This window comes from Pieris brassicae, chromosome 9 (genome assembly GCF_905147105.1).
Source record: "Pieris brassicae chromosome 9, ilPieBrab1.1, whole genome shotgun sequence".
Lineage (NCBI taxonomy): Eukaryota > Metazoa > Arthropoda > Insecta > Lepidoptera > Pieridae > Pieris > Pieris brassicae.
In genome coordinates this window covers 3557272-3568613 of record NC_059673.1, presented here as the reverse complement: position 1 = coordinate 3568613, position 11342 = coordinate 3557272, and the positions used below count along the sequence as shown (strand labels likewise).

General features: G+C 31.5%; 2 protein-coding genes across 4 annotated transcripts in view; one reads left to right on the top strand and one right to left on the bottom strand.

Moving 5' to 3' along the window:
- Window positions 1-73: 73 nt before the first annotated feature.
- On the bottom strand, window positions 74-2550 carry LOC123714714 (protein FAM8A1). The gene is made up of 4 exons (XM_045669119.1): window positions 2121-2550; window positions 1814-1952; window positions 1590-1716; window positions 74-1465 (listed from the first exon to the last, which is right to left on the bottom strand). The coding sequence occupies exons 1-4, from the start codon at window positions 2440-2442 to the stop codon at window positions 1142-1144; spliced, it is 912 nt and encodes a 303-aa protein (XP_045525075.1). The 5' UTR covers window positions 2443-2550; the 3' UTR covers window positions 74-1141.
- Window positions 2551-2905: 355 nt separating this feature from the next.
- Window positions 2906-11342, top strand: part of LOC123713977 (beta-arrestin-1) — a 73206-nt gene continuing 64769 nt past the window's right edge. For all 3 annotated transcript variants that reach the window (XM_045667911.1, XM_045667908.1, XM_045667909.1), the window contains exon 1: window positions 2906-3290. The gene's annotated coding sequence lies outside the window, so the exon portion shown is untranslated. The remainder of the gene's footprint in view (window positions 3291-11342) is intronic.

Sequence of the window (11342 nt, the reverse complement as noted above, 5' to 3'; positions counted from 1 at the left end):
GTAGAATAAATATGTATTGTGTCAATCGATAAGTATTATGTTTCAATTCTAAAAATAAAATAATAAAAGATTATGTTTTATAGGTTTATTGGCAAAGTTAACACTACTTGCATCAAGACCCTATTCAAATTTTTTAAAAGTTAAAAGAAAAGTTAAAAATGTTAGTAAAGAATAAATGACGTTCAACTAAATTACATCGTTTTAAAACAAAAAAAAGTCTGAAATATCCCAAATAAAAGTGAAATAAATTTGGTAATTCTAGCTTACAACTTGGATGATAGTGTTATAATCAAAGTCTCCATACCCATACCAGATGTTACCTATAAGATACTGAAAACAACAAAAAAAAATAACAAGAATACAACTTAGGTTTTATAAAGTTATAAACATTGAAAGGCTTAAAAACATTAATTTCATGAAGAAAAAAAATTATCTACAAAAAAAAGTGTATAACAATAGCACAAATATAATTAAAGTTTACATTTCTTGTGCATCATTAGTTTTTGATGAATCATTTCTGTTTATATTATGTGATTAGAAGAAATACCTCAATCCCTGAATTGATATAGATAGCAAGTGATTTTTATAAAAAAAATACATTAATTGCATGTGTGTAGGATTTTTATGGCACAACTACAACTTGGATTTAACACTTCCAATTTATTCTTTAAAATTGGTTAGCAGCCAAAACACATGTCTTATGAAGTAATATTTCTTGACTGAGCTTAGTACAAGGAGCTTAATATAAAAATAAATGAAAAAACTGGACATTATAAAAATTGATTGCATCTTTGGTCTTATTAATAGTCCTCTTAGAAGAGTCAGTGCAAATAGGTGAATACTATAAGAATCAGGATATACATATACAAAATAAAATAGATTATTTCCAAAAGCCAAATCTACCTATAGTAGCATTTTGAATTTCAAATTTATTTTTATGCAGCGAAATATTGAGATTTTTGTAGGAAATAGCAAAATCTATTTTATCTATTCTATATTCTCTTACAAAACCTAGTATCTGTTTCCAAGATAATTTTGTTTCTTGATACATTTTTATTAATTCACAATCACATTCAGATACATTTAAATAAAGAATATTTTATTTGTACCTATGCAATAATTATTAGATAATTTGAAAAAATTATGGTGCATGTCGTCTTGGGGGATATAAATTTTCTTCAACAACTATGACACCACATAACAGGTCATACCCTGTCCTGTTAAAACGGAATACAAACAAAATAAGACATAGAGGAAATAAGAGAGATATGAGGAAATTTTTTAGGAGTGAGCGTACCAATGCTACAGTAAAAGAAAGTGGTCGACCCGGATATAACAGGACTGTTTCCTTAGGACGGCCTTCTACAAGAACAACTGCAGAGGCTGTGACCACTCGAAGACCAAGTAATCCTTTGCCTGGTGTCATACCTCCCAAACGTCCAACACCGCCACTCAGACAGTATGCCTATAATGTAATAGTTAAGTTACTTTAATATATTGAAATTTGTTTTGTATTTTTGTTTACTTTATAAATAATGGCCTTTATAATGCATTAATAGTACAGAATTTAAATAGTTATAACAATATACCTCAAAGAAACAAACAATAATCCTGTAAATAATTTCCAGTAATAAAATTTCCGATGTCAGTTCCATGGCATATTTGTAGTCATCATAGTTTTCACTTAATTTGTTAATATCAAATTTTTCTAAATCACTGAAACAATAGAAATAAATTATATATAACATTTGATTTGTGCATTACAGATAGTATATAAGGTATATATTATATATGATACATGGCAAATACATACATGATGTCAAACATATCCACAGCTATGAAGGTAACTATGAGCTTTAAAATAAACAACAGCATGAAATCTATAAATTCAGCTAAGAGCCTCTTATAAAGTGGAGGAATAACATACTCATAGCCACCATGCCTTTGAATAACTGAAAAGATACAAATACAATTAACATAAACACTTAGACTTGTTACACACAAAAATTGTTTGTTTACATCATGTTCATTTACTTTTAAGTAATATTAGAATTTGTAAACCCACCCCTACTTACATAAGAACTATATGATAAATATGTTTTACGTCAAAAAATGCACACCTTCAGTAGGACTTAATGTTGGAACTGGAGCTTGGGCGTCAGGGGTGGCTCTCGGAGGTATCGGGACTTGAAATGGAAACTGTTGTCCTTGAAATTGGTAGTTATTATTAAGTAAAGGAACATTCGTTTGATTGCTTTGGATGCCCTGTAAACTCATCATATAGTAGGGAAAACATGACGATAAGTTTTGATACATTTGAGCCTGTTGTATCCATAATCTTAATGCCTGAAAATATGCCTCTCGTTCATTTGCAGGCTGATCGCCGCTAGCACCTGTGACACCATCTTGCTCCATTAAATTCTGTCGTTCTGTTTCAGACATAGATAATACCAATATGTTTATTTATTTTTGTAATTAAGTCGAAATTCAAATTGAGCAAATTTTTTTGCTAAATATTTTGAAAGATGAAACAGCATCAACTTTCAAACACGTCAGATAAATTTTAATGGGTATTTGACAAACATGTTAGGCGTCAGAAGTCTATCACTAGAGAAAAAATGGCAGTTCGTGTCAAACAAATTTTCATACGCGTTAAGTTTTCTATTTTCTGTATATACTGTTAAAGCATCCAAGATTATTGACTCATCCCCCTGATAAGCAATCAATATAAGAGACTTTCCCGTTTTTGTTGATGATGTTTCGTACATGTTTGTCCATAATAACTAAATACTTTTATATAACCTCTGGTTTGAGTGATATATATTTCTATCAACTGTCAAATAAACGTATCACCTCTCAAATGATAATTGTCAAAGTCAGATATATCAGAAGTTGGATGCGTGCGCAATATTTTTAATTTTTATTCAAATTCCAAACCAACTATCAAGTCCTAACTCTATTTTTTCATGTCTTGTTGAATGTCGAACGCGGCGAGATAAGATATTAGAACTTTTCGAGTTAACATTAGTTTGGGTTACATAAAAACAAGAACGTTTGTTTTGTATAAGTTAGGTGTTTAAATTAATCCGCTGAAATATTTGTATATGTGCCATATTTAAATGAATTTCGTAGTGTAGTGATTATTTCACGAAGTTCGCCATTGTCGTTCAATTGTGACTAGATTTATTAGTTTTTTTATTAAAATATACACAAGTGTTATTACTTTGTGGTTAACGGATTCTTAATTTTGAATAAAATCTACGACAGAACCTTTACAGGCAAATTAATTGGTAAGTTATTTACTCTTTAATTTGGTTTCGTCTTGTCATGTTTATTAATAAGTATTAATATTTACCCCTCTTATGTCATGCCTGCATTCTCCACATACCAGAAAACCCCACCCTGTAATTTATTAAAATGTTCCAAGGTTTAATTTTTTAAAATTAAATATTGATATTTAAGCTCTTAGTATGAAACTAACCTAAAAGACATATTATATCTCATAAATTTTAACAAAAAATAATGATAGTTAACTTTTACTATTTTAGTACATTAGAAGAAAATATATAAATATCTTCTATATTAGAAACATGTTTTGACATATATTGTTTTATCATTATCTTTGTCTGTCTATCAGTCAGAGTGCAAAACAGATTGTATTGATAAGGACTTAATGGCTTAGGTAAGTATTTACCTACAAGCTTTTATAAATATAAAATGATATATACTTTTTATATTCCAATCTCTGTGAATTTAAACAAAATTTACTCTTATATTAATGCATTTTTTGTGATTGTCTATTTTTGATTTTTTTATTTATTATACAATGATAAAACCAAAAACATAATATGTATAAATTTTACATCAAAGACACACTTGCTGAAGGCTCTTATTTCCTATTTGCTGATTATATATTTATGTATTTTATTACTATGCCTACCTACTACTGCTAAAACAGAGATACTACTTTCTCTATATGAATAGTTCATCAAACAATCTTTTATTGTTTGATGAAAACAAAATAATTAAGCCTTATTTTACTGCTATGTTCCTGTTCTATTTCCTCGACCCATTGGAAAGCCTGTCTTCCCATTTAATTGTCTACTGGTTTTTGCTTTCCTGAGACTCAGTAAACATTATTTATCTTAAAGCAACTCCTCTCAATGTTACATTCCTTCTTCAATATTTTGTGTTTGTCCTAGCTTAGCTTGTTAGTTGCATATAAAATAACACAGATTATAATGTTTTTATGATTTAGAACCTTTAATCAACTCTAAGCTTAGAAGTAACAATGTATTTAATTTGTGGGCCCTATTTAAGCAAGAACTTCGAGTTTGGCCTATTACTCATGATTATTGGCCTATTACATTGGAAAGAAAATTTCCAATTTTGGTCTCTAAGAATTAATGTATTTGTTTCTTAGGAATTCTTTATCTAAAACTTGTAAGTTGCTGATAATTAATTTGAACAATATGTTAGTTACCAATATAGAAAAGCTCATAAAATATTAATTTTTACTATATTTTTAATATTTTGAAAGTTATAGTTTGTTGTTTTAAATACCTTGAAAGGTTTTGAGTACACAGGGAAAGTATTATTCTATGTTTTTACTATACATTTTGAGAGCTTTTATCAGGTATTAAGATCCATGGTCAATTAAATTTTGAACTAATAAATGAATAGCCAGTGTTGGCGCATACTATCCTAATTAATATTTACTGCGCAACCAGCCGCGACTGCATAACGCGCCAGTTACTCACCGTCATACTAGCCATTCTTTTTGATACCCTACTATGTAAACTTAAAATATATATTTGTAAAGTTAATATGTTTACAATTATTTCATTGTTTCTTAGTTAGCTATGCTATGCAAAACAATTAAATGCTTAACTTGCAATATTAAATTATTTTTGTTAGGTTGAATACATTTTAAACATACAGACGGAGAACGCGACAGTTATTTTTAACTACATCATCTTGTTCACTAACGTGGATGATTTGTTATATTAACTGTTATCATTTGTATTTACATGGTTATGTAACTAAAATGTTATTAAAAAGAATTCCTAATTTACAACGTGTTATCCGTGAACGTTAGTCGTGAACTTCGCCTTGAAATACGCGTTAGCGTAAATATTTAAATTTTAAAATCATACCATCTGTTTAAATATAACAGATTTTTTTGTTATTTTAAGTATGATATATTGAAAATAATATAACGATGAAAATATTTTGTCGTGAATGTGAGATACAGTTGAGAAAACAGTATTCCAGAAACAACAAAAAACTTATGGTTTACCGTAATTGCGTACGTTGGGATTAGAAACATGTTCGAGGTTTCCACCAAATGACGTCACTGAATGGGGAAACAACATAACTTGTTTAAACTAAATACAGATGTTTTAATTTATGTATAAACGAAATTTGTTTTAATGTTAATTTGTCCCTACAAATTTCAATGTAATCAATATCTTACTGTACATATTTTGGCAATAACTTTTTCCTGGAACATAGATATAATAATCCAACAGAGCTATAATAAGATAGCTTAATTGCATTTGGAATGCAAAGTATGTCTTCTAAGAAGATAAGTATCGATTGCTGACTCATGACTGGGCAGTTATCTGATCACTGACTCACTATTGCTGGAATGGGTCAAACTTTCATAAATAATTTATTTAGTACCAAATGTTTGTCATGTTTCTTTTAATTAAGTTCTGTATTACTTTAGCATAGCTTGTACATACCTGTATTTTTTAAATTTAAATTTGTGTAGAAGATTGTTAGAAATTAGGCGGCTCCAAATTTTATAAATAAAGCCTTTTCATTTTGTGTAAAAAGTTTTGTATAAAGAAATGCAAATATCCAAAAGTATATCTGAATCCATCCGTAGTGGTTGAATATATATATATTACCAGATTTAGAATTAATAATGCCTAATTTTTATATACTTGTAACACGAAAATGTTTTGTAACAAACGTTCAAAAATCTGCCCGAGTTTTTCTGTCCGAACCAACGTGGTTATTGATTGGGTCCAATGCAATTAATAAATTTCGTATTAGAGTTGACAGCGACTCAATATTCGGAAAAAAATAGTATTTTAGGAAATTTTCTAAGAGAATCTATGTAGATAAAAATTGCTGTTCGTTTGTCTGGCTACCCGCTAATTATGATCTTTAAAATAAATTGTAAATTGATGAAAGATTTTTAACGATGGGAAGCAAATAATAAGTAAAGAAAAATACTAAAAAACGTCAGTTAAATTTTCCGATGAAAACTGTTTCTAAGCGGAGACTTTTTTGTCTCTTTAATCTATGCCTTCAGAAAATTGTATTTCGTATCTGTAGTATGAGGTCCGATCTCTTTGGTCTGTTAAGATTTGACACAAATATATATAGAAGTTCACTGGGTCATCTAGTCTTACGTAAAAATAAATTTCAATACGCCAAATAAGTACCAACTAAGTGTAGGAAGTAGGGTGAGGTATCTGTTATGGAACATCGAGAGTGCGTAGGTAAGTGGATGCTTCCGCCCGACTTGGCAATTCTAAATAAACTTCCATTTGTAAACTAGATATTGTTGGAAATCTGCGAAAGGGATCTTCGATGAGTCCTTCACGAGAAATTAAGTTAGTCGAGTTAAATGTTTGACTTGTATTTAGTTTCTTTTTGGCATTCAGTACATTCATTGGAATTTTGCGTTCATAGTAGAAGTCGTAATTTACTAGACAGAGGGGATCTTTTATAGTTTATATACCACCATAGGAGCAGTGTTGGCCTCAGTGAAGCCTCTAGCTTCACTGAGTGCTTCTCGCAACCCTTAGTTAGTAATTTTGAACCCAGGCTGTTCTGTCTAAGTGCGTATTTAACACTCGTTTGTGCGGCGAAGGGAAATCTTGTGAGGAAACCGGCATACCTTTGACCCAAAAAGTCGACGCGTCAGGCACGGAATCAACCTACTTGCCTAATTAAAAAAAAATATATCACGAAACAGATATAGAAATATGAGGTCCAGACCGACAGACAGACAGATTAATTCATATAATTTCAAGTTTTGTAAGTATAGAATTACAAAAACCTATATTTTTTAGTTTAATAAGGTCTTCATTGTTTAGCTCAGACCGTTACAAAATTAATTTTTACACCTTTTTCAACTTGATTGATATCGTTTTACGTGTAATAATACGATCGTGTATTGGTTTAAAAGAATTTCTCACATAACATGGCGTTCCAGAAATAGGACAGTATAGAATGTTCTATTAATATTTTGAAGGGAGCCCGTGTTGTGTGGAATGTACTTCGTAGTCGAAACGAAACAGATAAGCGTTCGTGTTCTCACGGTGACGTCATTGTGCATGTGCGAATGAGAATTCCTCTTATGATCCTAAGGGAATATTCATAATGAATACCACAGGTGACACGTTTACTTCAGTCTATATCTAAATTTTCAATAGAAACGCTATAAAGCATTCTAGTTAGCAATTACGAAGTTATTTAGATTATAGAAAACCACGCGTTAGATATACCAACTAGAAGCGAGACGTACCTTTGACTTAGACAACAAAATTCTATGAACTATTTGACAGACAGGGCAAGAACGAGGAACGAGACTTAGCGCGAACGTATGTAGAACTACTATACATTTTTGACGTACGGGAATCGGACTTGACGCTAAGTCTCGTTTCTAGATCTTGTTCTAAGACCTCCAACTGTCAAATGGTCATAAAATTTTGACAGATGGATTTGGCGTTTAAATTTGTATCTATATTTTAGTCCATGACCTAACTATAGGCTGTGTTGTTTTTAAAAAACTTTTAAGTTATCGCCTAAGAATCTGAATTTTCTGAAATAAAGAAGAAAAAAATAGCATTTATTTTGGACATGTTTGTTTTACACACAACCAATTAAAAACAAACTGAGGTCCGATCTTGTGGCCCCCTCCACACCATACCATTCCTTACTCGCCCCGAATCTGACCAAACCTTACCTGCAACCAGTCTCTTCAATCAGCCAACCATCCATCTTGTAATTACGAATCAATGAGTTTAATAGTTTCATATCAAGAGTGTAAAAATAATGTATTAATTATTTTTAGACACTCCAACTAGCTGACTGATAACGAAATTATGAGTAGGTACTGAGTATTGACAGGTGCGTATCGTCCTTGACATCGATAGACAGTTGATACGATTCCGACCTTAAATAATATAAATAAAATCATATTTTCAGTTTTTTTATATTAGATATCTGGGTAATAATTGTTTCATTTATTTATAAGTCTGTAAACAGTTTCCAATATTTTAATGTTAGTTATCTTATAAAACGTTGAATAAATTGCCTTTTGATGATACAATTGGATTTTATTCGTTTATTTTTGTGATTTGAACTATGTCTTTAAAAGCTGGCAACGCACTCATTTAACGACAGCCTTCGACCCTATTGTCCAATTCTTACAAAAAGGGCCATAAGCCTCGTATAACTAAGTAAAAATTTAATGTGAATACAGCCTTAATTCAAGCGTAAAGATATGTTCCAAGAAATAATTTGCTTCTGATGGCGTAATCTAAAATTCTTATAGATAATAATGGGTATAATAATAATAAAGTCCATTTATTTCCAATCTTTACAAGAAATTTTTTTATTTACATATTTTTTTCTTGTTACTCATTATCCTTACTTTCTTCAGTGCCATTGATCGGATTCCCTTTACGAGTAAAGGGCTCCTTCTGCCTTTTCCAAATTTCTGTATCTATGGCTTTCTCCATTCGCTTTCCAGCAGGAACGCATCCACTTTTTCGCGCCCTTATCTCCTTCTTTCCCTTGGTCCTTTCCATATACTTTAAAGACCATCTTTTAGCTTGCTATGTGCCCCGCTCATTGTAACTCACAATTGGAATTAGTTGATCCTATATTGCTGACGTAAAATTACGTTTTTTTTGCGATCCTCTACGTCTGTATTTAGTGTAATAGTATTTTTTGCTTTTTGTGAGAATACTTGACCTCTTTTTTACTAATATAATTTATAGAATCGACTCGTTCATTCCCAGAAACGTGTTTTTGTTAGAAAATAGTTAACTCCCACAAAAGTGTAACAGAACAGTTTTTATTCTATTATTCGGAGTTTAATGTTGTCCATAGTTGACTATATTTCAGCCAATCTTTAGAATCCCTTTAATGTGATACATTTAAAAGGATATCTAGACTGAATCTTTAAAAAAGACAAACACAAACCCAACCCATCTTGTCTCTTTCTGTGAAATTTTGTTTTCACTTGGATTCGCTTCGACGAAAGATTAGTGGAATATTACTGATATATTTTTTATGACTAAGGTACAAATGTAGAAAATAATAAAAAATTAATGTTGTTATCAAAAATAATCCCTTACGTTAGGTGATTCTTATATTACATACCTGTCAGGAGTTCAATAAACCTATACCAACGAAGTCCGATGGGAATTGACATTCAACCGAAGTGTTCTCAAGGAGGCTATAATGTTAAATTGGAGGTTACGTTTTATTACATGAAGGTAATACGTTAGCTATTAACACAATATATTATAATTTTTTAAACGGTCTTTTCTGTGAGATATATATTTCTGAGTCAGCGTTTTTGCTTTTGCTTTTCAAAGCAAACCTTTCGCAGCTGAGTTTCATTATCAGACGTTAAGGCCGAATACGAAATTCCACCGCATCACCTCGACGTCCGTCGTTCCACAACTGAGCGTTTTTTAAGGCATTTTTGCCGCGCACAACCACTATGTGGATTCAGCTGCCCACTGAAGTATTTCCGAACCAATTGGAATAGCGTCCTTGGCGAAAATAGCGTTCCAATTCTTAAAACAACGCACTTGCGAGCCTTGTGGCAATGTGTCCATGGGCGGTGGTACCACTTAACATCAGATGAGCCTCCTGTCCGCTTGCCCGCTTGCTTGCTTGTGTGTCGCAAAGTACGATGATACATAATACCTTTGGTGAGGTTGGTTTACATTATAAATTAATATTAATGACGTTTGAATAATTTGAATTCCAATATTCGTTTCGTTCAATAACTGCCCAAATTCTCGGATTTTCCATCTATGAATCATTTTATGGACTCGGACAAAAAAGTTATATCGTGTTGACAGCCCGGAGCGTTTTTATTATTCATTTACACCCTTAATTAGGGCTGTCTACGTACTGCGTTATCTTTATAAATATAATTATATTGTACGTGTATATGTCATTGACTCTTCTTAATCGGCTGGAACGATTAATTATTTTTTTGTATGCGTTTCTGTGGCGCCCTGGATGGTTTAAATTCACAAAAGAGCCCCTCAGGTGGCGCTTCAGTCGATATCTAGGTTATTTATACAGCAAATAAATAGCTTGTAAATATAAATCTTCTGTGCAGGTGGGAAGCTTCCAAATGACTAAACAGATTTCGAATGAATCGATTTCGAAATCGATGAAAATTTTGAATGATTTACATTATTAGATATTTTTGACAACGTCAGTCAGATCCGCATATATAAACAAACAAACGGGTAGAAGGCTCATCTGATGTTAAGGGATACCGTTGCCCATGGACACACATTAGCAGAAGGCTCGCAAATGCATTGTTTTAAAAATTGGTACTTCAGTTTAATCATTGAGTATTTAATCATAACCAAAAAAAAAATTTAGTAAATAACTCTATGGTATTGTCGCGGGTCCTCCGGGTCAGATTGATATGGAATTAGCTCGTCATTTTCGTATAGTAAAGAAAGACTTTTGTATTTTTATATATAATCTCCATAGTACTAAATAACCTGGCACAAAACCCACATACACCTCTTTCACAGAATCACACGACACAGCCGAATCAGGTATAACTTAGTTAAATGTTTTTACAATTTTGAACCTATTTTGTATATGTATATGCATTCCATCTTTGGCTATATCTTTAGTGTAATTGTTTTTTGTTATATATTATTATGTTACCTCTACGATTAAGAAAGAAATAAATAAATATAGATCACAAATGATGTACTGGTTATATGTTATATTTATTTTACCAATCAAGTGGCAACCCTAACTTAACAATGGGTTATACGTACACGCACGGGCCCTCGGACCCCTCAGGATACGTGACGGGAGTGGAGTTGATTCGTGAAAACGAAATACAGATGATAAAATTTTAGCACGTTATAAAACGTATGTTTCGCTATTCGAATAAGCTTTGAAAGCGTGATTTGATTTGAAAAATGCAAAAACCTTTAAGTGAGGCGTATGGCTTAGAAAATGTATTGCTTAAAGTCTAAGTCAAATATTATATTTTTTCTCTCTCTCTATTGTCTCTGCACAAAGACATCATTTAACATTAC

Excerpts from the sequence above, each read along its gene's own strand:
- LOC123714714 (XM_045669119.1), bottom strand. The coding sequence starts at position 2,442 with ATGTCTGAAACAGAACGACAGAATTTAATGGAGCAAGATGGTGTCACA. Across the intron at positions 1,953-2,120 it reads AACATTAAGTCCTACTGAAG|TTATTCAAAGGCATGGTGGC; the intron begins GTGTGCATTTTT and ends GTATCTTTTCAG. Across the intron at positions 1,717-1,813 it reads GTGGATATGTTTGACATCAT|TGATTTAGAAAAATTTGATA; the intron begins GTATGTATTTGC and ends CTATTGTTTCAG.